The 18,168-nt window shown below is 55.7% G+C and overlaps 1 protein-coding gene across 1 annotated transcript in view; it reads left to right on the forward strand.

Annotated features, from left to right (window-relative positions):
- LOC140399443 (5'-nucleotidase domain-containing protein 2-like) overlaps positions 1-18,168 on the forward strand; it is a 36,669-nt gene that overhangs the window by 654 nt on the left and 17,847 nt on the right. The window contains exons 2-3 of the mRNA XM_072489021.1: positions 5,164-5,257; positions 8,656-8,784. Coding sequence (XP_072345122.1) covers positions 5,164-5,257; positions 8,656-8,784 — 223 coding nt within the window. The remainder of the gene's footprint in view (positions 1-5,163; positions 5,258-8,655; positions 8,785-18,168) is intronic.

Here is an 18,168-nt window from a genome sequence, read left to right on the forward strand (position 1 = left end):
CAGCCCCAACAACCCTCCCTATCTCTGTAACCTCCTCCAGCCCCTACAACCCTCCCTATCTCTGTAACCTCCTCCAGCCCCTACAACCCTCCCTATCTCTGTAACCTCCTCCAGCCCCTACAACCCTCCCTATCTCTGTAACCTCCTCCAGCCCCAACAACCCTCCCTATCTCTGTAACCTCCTCCAGCCCCTACAACCCTCACTATCTCTGTAACCTCCTCCAGCCCCAACAACCCTCCCTATCTCTGTAACCTCCTCCAGCCCCTACAACCCTCCCTATCTCTGTAACCTCCTCCAGCCCCTACAACCCTCCCTATCTCTGTAACCTCCTCCAGCCCCAACAACCCTCCCTATCTCTGTAACCTCCTCCAGCCCCTACAACCCTCCCTATCTCTGTAACCTCCTCCAGCCCCTACAACCCTCCCTATCTCTGTAACCTCCTCCAGCCCCAACAACCCTCCCTATCTCTGTAACCTCCTCCAGCCCCTACAACCCTCCCTATCTCTGTAACCTCCTCCAGCCCCTACAACCCTCCCTATCTCTGTAACCTCCTCCAGCCCCAACAACCCTCCCTATCTCTGTAACCTCCTCCAGCCCCTACAACCCTCCCTATCTCTGTAACCTCCTCCAGCCCCTACAACCCTCCCTATCTCTGTAACCTCCTCCAGCCCCTACAACCCTCCCTATCTCTGTAACCTCCTCCAGCACCTACACCCCTCCCCATCTCTGTAACCTCCTCCAGCCCCTACAACCCTCCCTATCTCTGTAACCTCCTCCAGCCCCTACAACCCTCCCTAGCTCTGTAACCTCCTCCAGCCCCTACAACCCTCCCTATCTCTGTAACCTCCTCCAACCCCTACAACCATCCATATCTCTGTAACCTCCTCCAGCCCCTACAACCCTCCCTATCTCTGTTCCCTCCTCCAGCCCCTACAACCCTCCCTATCTCTGTTCCCTCCTCCAGCCCCTACAACCCTCCCTATCTCTGTAACCTCCTCCAGCCCCTACAACCCTCCCTATTTCTGTAACCTCCTCCAATCCCGACAACCCTCCCCATCTCTGTAACCTCCTTCAGCCCCAACAACCCTCCCTATCTCTGTAACCTCCTCCAGCCTCTACATCCCTCTCTATCTCTAACCTCCTCCAGCCCCTAAAAACCACCCCATCTCTGTAACCTCCTCCAACCCCTATGACCCTCCCTATCTCTAACCTTCTCCAGCCCCTACAACCCTCCCTATCTCTGTAACCTCCTCCAGCCCCTACAACCCTCCCTATCTCTGTAAGCTCCACCAGCCCCTACAAACCTCCCTATTTCTGTAACCACCTGCAGCCCCTCCACCCCTCCATATCTCTGTAACCTCCTCCAGCCCCTACAACCCTCCCTATCTGTGTAACCTCCTCCAGCCCCTACAACCCTCCCTATTTCTGTAACCACCTCCAGCCCCTCCACCCCTCCATATCTCTGTAACCCCCTCCAGCCCCTACAACCCTCCCTATCTCTGTAACCTCCTCCAGCCCCTACAACCCTCCCTATCTCTGTAACCTCCTCCAGCCCCTACAACCCTCCCTATCTCTGTAACCACCTCCAGCACCTACATCCCTCCCTATCTCTGTAACCTCCTCCAGCCCCTACAAATCTCCCTATCTCTGTAACTTCCTCCATCCCCTACAACCCTCCCTATCTCTGTAACCTCCTCCAGCCCTACAAACCTCCCTATCTCTGTAACCTCCTCCATCCCCTACAACCCTCCCAATCTCTGTAACCTCCTCCAGTCCCTACAACCCTCCCTATCTCTGTAACCACCTCCAGCTCCTACACCCCTCCCTATATCTAACCTCCTCCAGCCTCTACAACCCTCCCTATCTCTGTTACCTCCTCCAGCCCCTACAACCCTCCTTATCTCTGTAACCCCCCCCCCCAGCCCCTACACCCTTCCTATCTCTGTAACCTCCTCCAGCCCCTACACCCCTCCCTATCTCTGTAACCTCCTCCAGTCCCGACAACCCTCCCTATCTCTGTAACCACCTCCAGCTCCTACACCCCTCCATATATCTAACCTCCTCCAGCCTCTACAACCCTCCCTATCTCTGTTACCTCCTCCAGCCCCTACAACCCTCCTTATCTCTGTAACCCCCCCCCCCCCAGCCCCTACACACTTCCTATCTCTGTAACCTCCTCCAGCCCCTACACCCCTCCCTGTCTCTGTAACCTCCTCCAGTCCCGACAACCCTCCCAATCTCTGTAACCACCTCCAGCTCCTACACCCCTCCCTATATCTAACCTCCTCCAGCCTCTACAACCCTCCCGATCTCTGTTACCTCCTCCAGCCCCTACAACCCTCCCTATCTCTGTAACCTCCTCCAGCCCCTACAACCCTCCCTACCTCTGTAACCTCCTCCAGCCCCAACAACCCTCCCTATCTCTGTAACCTCCTCCAGCCCCTACAACCCTCCCTATCTCTGTAACCTCCTCCAGCCCCAACAACCCTCCCTATCTCTGTAACCTCCTCCAGCCCCTACAACCCTCCCTATCTCTGTAACCTCCTCCAGCCCCTACAACCCTCCCTATCTCTGTAACCTCCTCCAGCCCCTACAACCCTCCCTATCTCTGTAACCTCCTCCAGCCCCTACAACCCTCCCTATCTCTGTAACCTCCTCCAGCCCCAACAACCCTCCCTATCTCTGTAACCTCCTCCAGCCCCTACAACCCTCCCTATCTCTGTAACCTCCTCCAGCCCCTACAACCCTCCCTATCTCTGTAACCTCCTCCAGCTCCGACACCCCTCCACCCTCCCTATCTCTGTACCTTCCTTTATCCCCTACAACCCTCCCCATCTCTGTAACCTCCTCCAGCCCCTACAACCCTCCCTATCTCTGTAACCTCCTCCAGCCCCTACACCCCTCCCCATCTCTGTAACCTCCTCCAGCCCCTACAACCCTCCCTATCTCTGTAACCTCCTCCAGCCCCTACAACCCTCCCTATCTCTGTAAACTCCTCCAGCCCCTACAACCCTCCCTATCTCTGTAACCTCCTCCAGCCCCTACACCCCTCCCCATCTCTGTAACCTCCTCCAGCCCCTACAACCCTCCCTATCTCTGTAACCTCCTCCAGCCCCTACAACCCTCCCTATCTCTGTAACCTCCTCCAGCCCCTACAACCCTCCCTATCTCTGTAACCTCCTCCAACCCCTACAACCATCCATATCTCTGTAACCTCCTCCAGCCCCTACAACCCTCCCTATTTCTGTAACCTCCTCCAGCTCCGACACCCCTCCACCCTCCCTATCTCTGTAACCTCCTCCATCCCCGACAACCCTCCCCATCTCTGTAACCTCCTCCAGCCTCTACAACCCTCCCTATTTCTGTAACCTCCTCCAGCCCCTTCAAAGCTCCCTATCTGTGTAACCACCTCCAGCTCCTACAACCCTCCCTATCTGTGTAACCTCCTCCAATCCCGACAACCCTCCCCATCTCTGTAACCTCCTTCAGCCCCAACAACCCTCCCTATCTCTGTAACCTCCTCCAGCCTCTACATCCCTCTCTATCTCTAACCTCCTCCAGCCCCTAAAAACCACCCCATCTCTGTAACCTCCTCCAACCCCTATGACCCTCCCTATCTCTAACCTTCTCCAGCCCCTACAACCCTCCCTATCTCTGTAACCTCCTCCAGCCCCTACAACCCTCCCTATCTCTGTAAGCTCCACCAGCCCCTACAAACCTCCCTATTTCTGTAACCACCTCTAGCCCCTCCACCCCTCCATATCTCTGTAACCTCCTCCAGCCCCTACAACCCTCCCTATCTGTGTAACCTCCTCCAGCCCCTACAACCCTCCCTATTTCTGTAACCACCTCCAGCCCCTCCACCCCTCCATATCTCTGTAACCCCCTCCAGCCCCTACAACCCTCCCTATCTATGTAACCTCCTCCAGCCCCTACAACCCTCCCTATCTCTGTAACCTCCTCCAGCCCCTACCACCCTCCCTATCTCTGTAACCACCTCCAGCACCTACATCCCTCCCTATCTCTGTAACCTCCTCCAGCCCCTACAAATCTCCCGATCTCTGGTAACTTCCTCCAGCCCCTACAACCCTCCCTATCTCTGTACCTCCTCCAGCCCTACAAACCGCCCTATCTCTGTAACCTCCTCCATCCCCTACAACCCTCCCAATCTCTGTAACCTCCTCCAGTCCCTACAACCCTCCCTATCTCTGTAACCACCTCCAGCTCCTACACCCCTCCCTATATCTAACCTCCTCCAGCCTCTACAACCCTCCCTATCTCTGTTACCTCCTCCAGCCCCTACAACCCTCCTTATCTCTGTAACCCCCCCCCCCCCCAGCCCCTACACCCTTCCTATCTCTGTAACCTCCTCCAGCCCCTACACCCCTCCCTATCTCTGTAACCTCCTCCAGTCCCGACAACCCTCCCTATCTCTGTAACCACCTCCAGCTCCTACACCCCTCCCTATATCTAACCTCCTCCAGCCTCTACAACCCTCCCTATCTCTGTTACCTCCTCCAGCCCCTACAACATTCCTTATCTCTGTAACCCCCCCCCAGCCCCTACACACTTCCTATCTCTGTAACCTCCTCCAGCCCCTACACCCCTCCCTGTCTCTGTAACCTCCTCCAGTCCCGACAACCCTCCCTATCTCTGTAACCACCTCCAGCTCCTACACCCCTCCCTATATCTAACCTCCTCCAGCCTCTACAACCCTCCCTATCTCTGTTACCTCCTCCAGCCCCTACAACCCTCCCTATCTCTGTAACCTCCTCCAGTCCCTACAACCCTCCCTATCTCTGTAACTTCCTCCAGCCCCTACAACCCTCCCTATCTCTGTAACTTCCTCCAGCCCCTACAACCCTCCCTATCTCTTTAACCTCCTCCAGCCCCTATGATCCTCCCTATCCCTTAACCTCCTCCAGCCCCTATGACCCTCCCTATCTCTCTTACCTCCTCCAGTCCCTATAAGCCTCCCTATCTCATGTACCCTGACTGCGAGGACAGCGTTCCCAGACTCTTGTCTCCCTCACCCGGGGTCAGATTCTGCTCTCCTAACTCGGGCCGTCTTAACTGGACTTTCGAGCCGGGCGTGTTATTGTCTTTCCGAGGTGTGATTGTTGCTGTGTGATCGCTCATCTGGTCCACGTGTCTCCCTTCAGGGGTTTAGAAGCGGTTCCTGACGATGAGGTGCTGGCGATGTATCATGGCACGCACCATATTCCCCTCCATCAAGTCAGCGGCTTCTATGGCAAGGTAATGTCGTCACAGCGACCCGGGAGCTTGTCCAGGCTTCGTATTGACCAGGCCACAGCCTGTACCACACAAATAATGAACCGCGACAAGGGGCCCAACTACTGGAGTATCGCGTCCAGTTCACGGCTGCCGTACTTTCATAAGGATGTGAAAACGTTAGCGACACAGAGATGGGGGGGGGTGGGGGTTCGGAGAGAGACAAGGGGGTGGGGGAGAGAGAGAGAAAGAGATAGCGAGAAAGATGGGGGAGGGACGGGATCTGAAAACTTCAGAGATGCTCTCTTCCTCTCTCGCTTGCCCCCCCTCTCCCTCGCCCCCCCTCTCCCTCGCCCCCCCTCTCCCTCGCCCCCCCCTCTCCCTCGCCCCCCTCTCCCTCGCCCCCCCTCTCCCTCGCCCCCCCTCTCGCTCGCCCCCCCTCTCCCTCGCCCCCCCTCTCCCTCGCCCCCCCCCTCTCCCTCGCCCCCCCCTCTCCCTCGCCCCCCCTCTCCCTTGCCCCCCCCTCCCTCGCACCCCCCTCTCCCTCGCCCCCCCTCTCCCTCGCCCCCCCCTCTCCCTCGCCCCCCCCTCTCGCTCGCCCCCCCTCTCGCTCGCCCCCCCTCTCGCTCGCCCCCCCTCTCGCTCACCCCCCCCTCTCGCTCGCCCCCCCTCTCGCTCGCCCCCCTCTCGCTCGCCCCCCTCGCTCGCCCCCCTCGCTCGCCCCCCCCTCGCTCGCCCCCCTCCCCCCCCCCCTCGCCCCCCCCTCTCGCGCCCCCCCCTCGCTCGCCCCCCTCTCGCTCGCCCCCCACCCTCTCGCTCGCCCCCCCCTCGCTCGCCCCCCCTCTCGCTCGCCCCCCCCCCTCGCTCGCCCCCCCCCTCGCTCGCCCCCCACCCTCTCGCTCGCCCCCCCCTCTCGCTCGCCCCCCCTCTCGCTCGCCCCCCCTCTCGCTTGCCCCCCCCTCTCGCTCGCCCCCCTCTCGTTCGCCCCCCCCCTCTCGCTCGCCCCCCTCTCGCTCGCCCCCCCACCCTCTCGCTCGCCCCCCCCTCTCGCTCGCCCCCCCCCTCTCGCTCGCCCCCTTCTCGCTCGCCCCCCCTCTCGCTCGCCCCCCCCTCTCGCTCGCCCCCCCCCTCTCGCTCGCCCCCCTCTCGTTCGCCCCCCCCCTCTCGCTCGCCCCCCCCTCTCGCTCGCCCCCCCCCTCTCGCTCGCCCCCCCCTCTCGCTCGCCCCCCCCTCTCGCTCGCCCCCCCCTCTCGCTCGCCCCCCCTCTCGCTCCCCCCCCTCTCGCTCGCCCCCCCCTCTCGCTCGCCCCCCCCCTCTCGCTCGCCCCCCTCTCGCTCGCCCCCCCCTCTCGCTCGCCCCCCCCTCTCGCTCGCCCCCCCCTCTCGCTCGCCCCCCCTCTCGCTCGCCCCCCCCTCTCGCTCGCCCCCCCCCTCTCGCTCGCCCCCCCCTCTCGCTCGCCCCCCCCTCTCGCTCGCCCCCCCCTCTCGCTCGCCCCCCCCTCTCGTTCGCCCCCCCCTCTCGCTCGCCCCCCCCTCTCGCTCGCCCCCCCCTCTCGCTCGCCCCCCCCCCTCTCGCTCGCCCCCCCCCTCTCGCTCGCCCCCCCCCTCTCGCTCGCCCCCCCCCTCTCGCTCGCCCCCCCCCTCTCGCTCGCCCCCCCCTCTCGCTCGCCCGCCCCTCTCGCTCGCCCGCCCCTCTCGCTCGCCCCCCCCCTCTCGCTCGCCCCCCCCCTCTCGCTCGCCCCTCCCCCTCGCTCGCCCCCCCTCTTCCTCGCCCCCTCCCTTTCAGTTGACTCCCTCTCCCTCTCCCTCACCCCCCCTCTTTCCCTCACGTGAGATGGCTAGGGAAATTGCAAATGCACGAGTGATAATTTACCAAAATTCACTAGGCTCTGGGGTGGTCCCGGCGGATTAGAAATTAGCAAACGTGACACCACTGTTTAAAAAAGGAGGTAGGCAGAAAGCGGGTAATTATAGGCCAGTTAGCTTAACTTTGGTAGTAGGGAAGATGCTGGAATCTACCATCAAGGAAGAAATAGCGAGGCATCTGGATGGAAATTGTCCCATTGGACAGACGCAGCATGGGTTCATAAAGGGCAGGTCGTGCCTAACTAATTTAGTGGAATTTTTTGAGGACATTAACAGTGCGGTAGATAACGGGGAGCCAATGGATGTGGTATATCTGGATTTCCAGAAAGCCTTTGACAAGGTGCCACACTAAAGGTTGCTGTATAAGATAAAGATGCATGGCATTAAGGGTAAAGTAGTAGCATGGATAGAGGATTGGTTAATTAATAGAAAGCAAAGAGTGGGGATTAATGGGTGTTTCTCTGGTTGGCAATCAGTAGCTAGTGGTGTCCCTCAGGGATCAGTGTTGGGCCCACAACTGTTCACAATTTACATAGATGATTTGGAGTTGGGGACCAAGGGCAATGTGTCCAAGTTTGCAGACGACACTAAGATAAGTGGTAAAGCAAAAGGTGCAGAGGATACTGGAAGTCTGCAGAGGGATTTGGATAGGCTAAGTGAATGGGCTAGGGTCTGGCAGATGGAATACAATGTTGACTAATGTGAGGTTATCCATTTTGGTAGGAATAACAGCAAAAGGGATTATTATTTAAATGATAAAATATTAAAACATGCTGCTGTGCAGAGAGACCTGGGTGTGCTAGTGCATGAGTCGCAAAAAGTTGGTTTACAGGTGCAACAGGTGATTAAGAAGGCAAATGGAATTTTGTCCTTCATTGCTAGAGGGATGGAGTTTAAGACTAGGGAGGTTCTGCTGCAATTGTATAAGGTGCTAGTGAGGCCACACCTGGAGTATTGTGTTCAGTTTTGGTCTCCTTACTTGAGAAAGGACGTACTGGCACTGGAGGGTGTTCAGAGGAGATTCACTAGGTTAATCCCAGAGCTGAAGGGGTTGGATTACGAGGAGAGGTTGAGTAGACTGGGACTGTACTCGTTGGAATTTAGAAGGATGAGGGGGGATCTTATAGAAACATATAAAATTATGAAGGGAATAGATAGGATAGATGCGGGCAGGTTGTTTCCACTGGCGGGTGAAAGCAGAACTAGGGGGCATAGCCTCAAAATAAGGGGAAGTAGATTTGGACTGAGTTTAGGAGGAACTTCTTCACCCAAAGGGTTGTGAATCTATGGAATTCCATGCCCAGTGAAGCAGTAGAGGCTCCTTCATTAAATGTTTTTAAGATAAAGATAGATAGTTTTTTGAAGAATAAAGGGATTAAGGGTTATGGTGTTCGGGCCGGAAAGTGGAGCTGAGCCCACAAAAGATCAGCCATGATCTCGTTGAATGGCGGAGCAGGCTCGAGGGGCCAGATGGCCTACTCCTGCTCCTAGTTCTTATGTCCTCTCTCCTTCGCCCCCTCTGTCTCTTAACAATTCTTCTGGCTCCCTTCGTCTCAGGGTCCCTTTGTGAAGCAGTACATGGATATCTTCTCCATCCCTGAGGTGACTCTGCTGGCCATCACCAACGATTACTTCCTGACGCACGACATTGAGTTCGACCCTCTGCACCTTTATAAGGACATCACGGTGAGTGAGAAGCTGGAGATTGTCTGGGACGCCGAGGAGGGTGGCAGGGAATGGATGGCGGCCTTGTTGGCGCTGTCGTGTTGGGTGCTCTGCTACACAGACGAACCCACACGGTTGTGGATGGTACAACGCAGTTTTATTACAAACAATCGCAACATCTGTAAACTGGTTACTGTGGTTCGTTCATTACCCTCTAACCTGTGGACCTAGCCCTCACACCATCTTGGAGAAGCACTCAGCACATGGTGAATGTCTGAGTGGCTTGCTGTGAGCTCTGTGCCCTGAGCTGTCTCCTGCTGGAATGAGTGGGAAGTGTCGTGTTCCCCGTTTTATAGTGTGTATGCTCTTGCCTGTGATTGGCTCTGGTGTGTGTGTATTGATTGGTCCGTTGATCTGTCCATCAGTGTGTGTGTGTGTGTGTGTTTGCCATGATGTTTATCTGAATATAATGACATCCCCCCTTTTTTACAAGAATATGTGCCTATGTGGTAATAAATATAGATGTGTACTGAGTGCAGCTGAATGTGTGTGTGCAATATCTACAACATGTACATGAGGCTAAACTATATACATAGGAAGGTGTCAGGTGCAACATAGCAATGAGGTTGTACCATAAACAAAACACGTGTAAACATTAAGCATCAAAACGAAGTCCTGTAACGACAAAAAGAGAAACGTATTAACATTGTGGCATCATACGTCAGTGAGTTCAATGTTCAACCAGGCTCGTAAGTCCAGCCTAGTAGGTGGGCGACGAATTCGGGTTGACCGCCTCAAGGGTGGGTCAGGATCCACCGGCTGAGGAATGGGCCTGGCCACGGGCGACAGAGGAATGGGCACGGTGGCAGGAAGCTCCACGAAGTCGACACCAGGAACAACAGGAGGGCGTGGCACCGGTGTAAGTTCCCGTAGCGAGCGCGGAAGCAGGCGAAGAGCCCGGCGATTGCGCCTACGAATGGAGCCATCAGGCATGCGAACCAGGAACGAGCAGGGAGCCACGCGTCGGAGAACTTCGGCAGTTGCCGACCAGCCACCCTCCGGTAGGTGGATGCGGACGTTGTCTCCAGGCACCAGGGCGGGAAGATCAGCTGCCCGAGTGCCATGTGCCACCTTCTGGCGAACGCGCTGCTGTCGTATCCTTTGCAGTACTGGAGCATAGTTGGGTGTAGGGACCAGAATGGACGGCACAGTGGTCCTGAGGGTGCGACCCATCACCAGCTGGGCTGGTGAGAGGCCAGTGGCTAGTGGGGCCGAGCGATAGGCCAGCAGCAGAGATCCGATCCGGCAGCAGCAGCCTTGCAGAGGGGCCGCTTGACGATGTGAACGCCCTTCTCCGCCTTTCCATTGGACTGGGGATGCAGAGGGCTGGACGTCACGCGTGTGAAGCCATACGAGGCAGCAAAGGACGACCATTCCTGGCTGGCAAAACAGGGCCCATTGTCCGACATGACAGTCATCGGAATGCCGTGGCGAGCAAAGGTGTCTTTGCCCTGATGACAGCGGACGATGTCAAATCGTGCAGGCGTACGACCTCTAGATAATTCGAAAAGTAATCTATGATGATGACGTAGTCCCTGCCGAGCGCATGAAAAAGGTCCACACCCACCTTCGCCCAGGGGGGCGTCACCAGCTCATGGGGCTGAAGTGTCTCAGGGGGTTGCGCCGGCTGAAACCTTTGGCAGGTGGGGCAGTTGAGCACCATGTTGGCGATGCCGTCGCTGGTGCCCGGCCAGTATACCGCCTCTCGGGCCCTCCGTCTGCACTTCTCAACCCCCAGATGGCCTTCGTGTAGTCGGTCGAGGACCAGCTTGTGCATGCTGTGCGGAATCACAATCCGGCCCAGCTTTAGGAGGACACCGTCAATGACGGCCAAGTCGTCCCGGACATTGTAGAATTGTGGGCACTGTCCTTTGAGCCACCCTCCCGTCATGTGGCGCATCACACGTTGTAGAAGGGGGTCAGCCGCAGTCTCCGGGCGAATACGAGCCAGACTTGAATCATCAGCTGGCAGATTGGCCGATGTGAAGGCCACCTGCGCTTCGACCTGACAGACGAACCCCTCCGAGTCGGGCGGTGTGCTTGCTGCTCTGGATAGGGCATCCGCAATGATGAGGGTGTAGACCAGTTGGAAGTCGTACCTCCGGAGCTTGAGTACGATGCGCTGGCGGCGAGGGGTCATCTCGTTCAGGTCCTTATGTATGATGCTGACCAGGGGGCGATGGTCGGTTTCCACGGTGAACTGGGGGAGACCATACACGTAGTCGGGGAACTTGTCTATGCCGGTTAACAAACCCAGGCACTCCTTCCCGATCTGCGCATAGCGCTGTTCTGTGGGGGTCATGGCCCGCGACGCATAGGCGACCGGGGCCTGCGACGCAGTGTCATCCCGTTGCAGGAGCACTGCCCCAATGCCGGACTGGCTGGCATCAGTCGAGAGGTGTCGAAGAACGCCAATACCGGGGCTGTGGTGAGCTTAATTTTGAGCTCCTCCCATTCCTTCTGGTGTGCGGGCAGCCACTGGAACTCCGTGGACTTCTTGACGAGGTGGCGAAGAGCCGTTGTGTGGGAGGCAAGGTTGGGAATGAACTTCCCCAGGAAGTTGACCATGTCGAGGAAGCGTAGCACTGCTTTCTTGTCTGCCGGCTGCGGCATGGCTGTAATGGCGCTCACCTTGTCTGCATCCGGACGGACCCCTGACCGGGATATGTGGTCCCCCAGAAACTTTAGCTCGGTTTGGCCGAAAGAACACTTGGCTCGGTTGAGGCGCAGGCCGTTTTCCCGTCTGCGCGCAAAGACACGCTGGAGACGACTGATGTGCTCCTGTGGTGTGGTGGACCAGATGATGACGTCGTCCACGTAGACGCGCACCCCTTCGATGCCCTCCATCATCTGTTGCATGATTCTGTGAAATACCTCGGATGCCGAGATGATGCCAAACGGCATTCTGTTATAGCAGAACCTGCCGAAAGGGGTGTTGAAGGTGCACAGCTTCCTGCTGGACTGATCCAGTTGGATCTGCCAAAAACCCTTCGAGGCATCCAGTTTTGTGAAGATTTTAGCCCGAGCCATTTCGCTCGGTATCTCTTCCCGTTTGGGTATGGGGTAGTGTTCCCTCATGATGTTGTTGTTCAGGTCTTTCGGGTCGATACAGATCCGGAGTTCGCCAGAGGGCTTTTTAACGCACACCATGGAGCTGACCCATGGCGTGGGCTCCGTGACCCGGGATAGCACCCCTTGGTCCTGGAGATCCTGCAGCTGCTGCTTGAGGCGGTCTTTGAGTGGCGCGGGGACCCTGCGAGGTGCGTGAATGACCGGGGTGGCGTCCGGTTTGAGCTGAATTCTGTAGGTATAGGGCAGTGTGCCCGTGCCCTCGAATGCCTCCTCGTTGTGGGCGAGGAGCGATTGGAGCTGTGCCCTAAATTCTGCATCCGGGAAGTCTGATGTGCCTTCTGGAGACAGAGTGTGTACCCGCTGCACGAGGTGGAGAACCTTGCACGCCTGTGCGCCTAGCAGGGAGTCCTTCGATGATCCGACTATCTCGAAGGACAGTGTGGCCGTGTGTGTTCTGTGTGTCACCTGGAGCTGGCAGGATCCCATTGCCAGGATAACGTTTCCGTTGTAGTCGACCATCTTACAACGGGATGGCCGGATTGGTGGTCTGACCTTCAAGGTGTAGAAGGCTGACCATGCTATTAGGTTGGCGGAGGTGCCAGTGTCCAGACGGAATGTTATTGGTGATCGGTTGATCCTTAGGGTGGCACCCCATTCATCACCCGGATTGACGCTGTTCACTGGCATCGGCTGGTGGGTCCTGCTTGGAGACATCCGATTCCCGTCAATGACCGCAACATGGAAGGCTTCCCGGTCGTCTGTATCACCGGTTTGTATATCGTCCGGGTATGACTCGGAGTACGGAGGCTGAATGGTCCGCACGTCCCTGCGAGGCTGTCGGAATTGGGGAGCGTTGGCAGGTTGAGCTGCTCGACAGCAGGCAGCGTAGTGGCCCATCCTGCCACAGCGGAGGCATTGTCGGTTTAAATGTGCAGAACCACAGTTGCCGCACGTCGTGACGTCATGGCGTTCATTGCGCCATCGCGCATGCGCAGTTCGGTCCTGCGTAGAGCGCGCCTGCGCGTCGCGTCCCTCTGCGTCGACGTCTCTTTTGGCGCATACAAGCGCGGGAGGCCGCGGAAAGCGCGCAAAATGGCCGCCCTCATGCGGGCCGGGAGGAACTCGATCGCCTGGACCCGCTCGGCCTCGTAGGACCCCTGCATTGCCCATTCGGCCGCGTAGGACCCCTGCCGTGCCGATTCGGCCGCCTGGAATTGGGAGTAGCGGCTGGTCGCGTTTTCATGGAGGACGCAGGCTTCGATGGTGGTGCCTAGGGTGAGAATTTTAATTTTGAGGAGCTGCTGGCGTAGGGCGCCCGAGGTGACCCCAAAAACAATCTGGTCCCGAATCATGGAGTCGGCGGTGGCCTCGTAACCACAGGACTGCGCGAGGATACGGAGGTGTGTCAGGAAAGATTGAAAGGGCTCATCCTTACCCTGCAGGCGCTGCTGGAAGAGATACCTCTCGAAACTCTCAGTTACCTCGTCGCTGAAGTGTTGCTCGAGTTTGAGAAGGACCGCCTTGTACTTGGTCTTGTCCTCACCTCCCGCGAACACCAGGGAGTTGTAGATGTGGATGGCGTGTTGCCCCGCCGTGGAGAGGAGGAGGGCGATTTTCCTGGTGTTCGAAGCATTCTCCCTGTCTGTGGCTTCTAGGAAGAGCTGGAAGCGCTGTTTAAAGTGCTTCCAGTTGACGCCGAGGTTTCCAGCGATTTGGAGCGGCTGCGGCGGGCTGATGGTGTCCGTGGCGCAGGATGGCGGATTCCTGAAGATGTGCAGGTAGGCCTCACAGGTACTGGGTTCCAATCCTGGTACTATGTCGTGTTGGGTGCTCTGCTACACAGACGAACCCACACGGTTACGGATGGTACAACTCAGTTTTATTACTAACAATAACAACATCTGTAAACTGGTTACTGTGGTTCGTTCATTACCCTCTAACCTGTGGACCCAACCCTCACACTATCTTGGAGAAGCACTCAGCACATGGTGAATGTCTGAGTCGCTTGCTCTGAGCTCTGTGCCCTGAGCTGTCTCAAAACAAAACAAAGAACAAAGAAATGTACAGCACAGGAACAGGCCCTTCGGCCCTCCAAGCCCGTGCCGACCATACTGCCCGACTAAACTACAATCTTCTACACTTCCTGGGTCCGTATCCTTCTATTCCCATCCTATTCATATATTTGTCAAGATGCCCCTTAAATGTCCCTATCGTCCCTGCCTCCACTACCTCCTCCGGTAGTGAGTTCCAGGCACCCACTACCCTCTGCGTAAAAAACTTGCCTCGTACATCTACTCTAAACTTTGCCCCTCTCACCTTAAACCTATGCCCCCTAGTAATTGACCCCTCTACCCTGGGGAAAAGCCTCTGACTATCCACTCTGTCTATGCCCCTCATAATTTTGTATACCTCTATCAGGTCGCCCCTCAACCTCCTTCGTTCCAGTGAGAACAAACCGAGTTTATTCAATCGCTCCTCATAGCTTATGCCCTCCATACCAGGCAACATTCTGGTAAATCTCTTCTGCACCCTCTCTAAAGCCTCCACATCCTTCTGGTAGTGTGGCGACCAGAATTGAACACTATACTCCAAGTGTGGCCTAACTAAGGTTCTATACAGCTGCAACATGACTTGCCAATTCTTATACTCAATGCCCCGGCCAATGAAGGCAAGCATGCCGTATGCCTTCTTGACTACCTTCTCCACCTGTGTAGCCCCTTTCAGTGATCTGTGGACCTGTACTCCTAGATCTCTTTGACTTTCAATACTCTTGAGGGTTCTACCATTCACTGTATATTCCCTACCTGCATTAGCCCTTCCAAAATGCATTACCTCACATTTGTCCAGGTTAAACTCCATCTGCCATCTCTCCGCCCAAGTCTCCAGACAATCTAAATCCTGCTGTATCCTCAGACAGTCCTCATCGCTATCCGCAATTCCACCAACCTTTGTGTCGTCTGCAAACTTACTAATCAGACCAGTTACATTTTCCTCCAAATCATTTATATATACTACAAAGAGCAAAGGTCCCAGCACTGATCCCTGTGGAACACCACTGGTCACAGCCCTCCAATTAGAAAAGCATCCCTCCATTGCTACCCTCTGCCTTCTATGGCCTAGCCAGTTCTGTATCCACCTTGCCAGTTCACCCCTGATCCCGTGTGACTTCACCTTTTGTACCAGTCTACCATGAGGGACCTTGTCAAAGGCCTTACTGAAGTCCATATAGACAACATCTACTGCCCTACCTGCATCAATCATCTTAGTGACCTCCTCGAAAAACTCTATCAAGTTAGTGAGACACGACCTCCCCTTCACAAAACCGTGCTGCCTCTCACTAATACGTCCATTTGCTTCCAAATGGGAGTAGATCCTGTCTCGAAGAATTCTCTCCAGTAATTTCCCTACCACTGAAGTAAGGCTCACCGGCCTGTAGTTCCCGGGATTATCCCTGCCACCCTTCTTAAACAGAGGAACAACATTGGCTATTCTCCAGTCCTCCGGGACATCCCCTGAAGACAGCGAGGATCCAAAGATTTCTGTCAAGGCCTCAGCAATTTCCTCTCCAGCCTCCTTCAGTATTCTGGGGTAGATCCCATCCGGCCCTGGGGACTTATCTACCTTAATATTTTTTAAGACACCCAACACCTCGTCTTTTTGGATCACAATGTGACCCAGGCTATCTACACCCCCTTCTCCAGACTCAACATCTACCAATTCCTTCTCTTTGGTGAATACTGATGCAAAGTATTCATTTAGTACCTCGCCCATTTCCTCTGGCTCCACACATAGATTCCCTTGCCTATCCTTCAGTGGGCCAACCCTTTCCCTGGCTACCCTCTTACTTTTTATGTAAGTGTAAAAAGCCTTGGGATTTTCCTTAACCCTATTTGCCAATGCCTTTTCATGACCCCTTCTAGCCCTCCTGACTCCTTGCTTAAGTTCCTTCCTACTTTCCTTATATGCCACACAGGCTTCGTCTGTTCCCAGCCTTTTAGCCCTGACAAATGCCTCCTTTTTCTTTTTGACGAGGCCTACAATATCACTCGTCATCCAAGGTTCCCGAAAATTGCCGTATTTATCTTTCTTCCTCACAGGAACATGCCTGTCCTGTATTCCTTTCAACTGACACTTGAAAGCCTCCCACATGTCAGATGTTGATTTGCCCTCAAACATCCGCCCCCAATCTATGTTCTTCAGTTCCCGCCTAATATTGTTATAATTAGCCTTCCCCCAATTTAGCACATTCATCCTCGGACCACTCTTATCCTTGTCCACCAGTACTTTAAAACTTACTGAATTGTGGTCACTGTTACCGAAATGCTCCCCTACTGAAACATCTACCACCTGGCCGGGCTCATTCCCCAATACCAGGTCCAGTACCGCCCCTTCCCTAGTTGGACTGTTTACATATTGTTTTAAGAAGCCCTCCTGGATGCTCCTTACAAACTCTGCCCCGTCTAAGCCCCTGGCACTAAGTGAGTCCCAGTCAATATTGGGGAAGTTGAAGTCTCCCATCACCACAACCCTGTTGTTTTTACTCTTTTCCAAAATCTGTCTACCTATCTGCTCCTCTATCTCCCGCTGGCTGTTGGGAGGCCTGTAGTATACCCCCAACATTGTGACTGCACCCTTCTTATTCCTGATCTCTACCCATATAGCCTCACTGCCCTCTGAGGTGTCCTCTCGCTGTATAGCTGTGATACTCTCCTGAACAAGTAGCGCAACTCCGCCTCCCCTTTTACATCCCCCTCTATCCCGCCTGAAACATCTAAATCCTGGAACGTTTAGCTGCCAATCCTGCCCTTCCCTCAACCAGGTCTCTGTAATGGCAACAACATCATAGTTCCAAGTAGTAATCCAAGCTCTAAGTTCATCTGCCTTACCCGTAATGCTCCTTGCATTAAAACATATGCACTTCAGGCCACCAGACCCGCTGTGTTCAGCAACTTCTCCCAGTCTGCGCTGCCTCAGAGCCACACTGTCCCTATTCCCTAGTTCTCCCTCAATGCTCTCACCTTCTGACCTATTGCTCCCGTGCCCACCCCCCTGCCATACTAGTTTAAACCCTCCCGTGTGACACTAGCAAACCTCGCGGCCAGGATATTTATGCCTCTCCGGTTTAGATGCAACCCGTCCATCTTATACAGGTCACACCTGCCCCGGAAGAGCTCCCAGTGGTCCAGATAACAGAAACCCTCCCTCCTACACCAGCTGTTTAGCCACGTGTTTGTCTGCTCTATCTTCCTATTTCTAGCCTCACTGGCACGTGGCACAGGGAGTAATCCCGAGATTACAACCCTCGAGGTCCTGTCTTTTAACTTTCTGCCTAGCTCCCTGAACTCCTGCTGCAGGACCTCATGCCCCTTCCTGCCTATGTCGTTAGTACCAATATGTACAACGACCTCTGCCTGTTTGCCCTCCCCCTTCAGGATTCCCTCTACCCGTTCGGAGACATCCTGGACCCTGGCACCAGGGAGGCAACATACCATCCTGGAGTCTCTTTCACGTCCACAGAAGCGCCTATCTGTGCCCCTGACTATAGAGTCCCCTATAACTATTACTCTTCTGCGCTTTGACCCTCCCTTCTGAACATCAGAGCCAGCCGTGGTGCCACTGCTCTGGCTGCTGCTGTTTTCCCCTGATAGGCTATCCCCCCCGACAGTATCCAAAGGGGTATATCTGTTCGAGAGGGGGACAACCACAGGGGATTCCTGCACTGACTGCCTGCCCTTTCTGGTGGTCACCCATTTCTCTGCCTGCACCTTGGGTGTGACCACACTTACATAACTGCGATCTATGACGCTTTCCGCCACCTGCATGCTCCTAAGTGCATCCAATTGCTGCTCCAACCGAACCATGCGGTCTGTGAGGAGCTGCAGTTGGGTGCACTTTCTGCAGATGAAGCCATCCGGGACACTGGAAGCCTCCCGGACCTGCCACATCTCACAGTCAGAGCACAGCACCCCTCTAACTGACATTGCGTCAATTAATTAAAATTAAAATTTGTCTTTTTTTTTTTTTAATACTTTTTTAATTCTCCTGCTGGAATGCGCGGGAAGTGTCGTGTTCCCCGTTTTATAGTGTGTATGCTCTTACCTGTGATTGGCTGTGGTGTGTGTGTATTGATTGGTCCGTTGATCTGTCCATCCGTGTGTATGTGTGTTTGCACCATGGGGCGAGATTCTCCGACCCCCCCCGCCGGGTTGGAGAATCGCTGGGGGCTGGCGTGAATCCCGCCCCCGCTGGTTGCCGAATTCTCCGGCACCAGAT

This window comes from Scyliorhinus torazame, chromosome 22 (genome assembly GCF_047496885.1).
Source record: "Scyliorhinus torazame isolate Kashiwa2021f chromosome 22, sScyTor2.1, whole genome shotgun sequence".
Classification (NCBI taxonomy): Eukaryota; Metazoa; Chordata; class Chondrichthyes; order Carcharhiniformes; family Scyliorhinidae; genus Scyliorhinus; species Scyliorhinus torazame.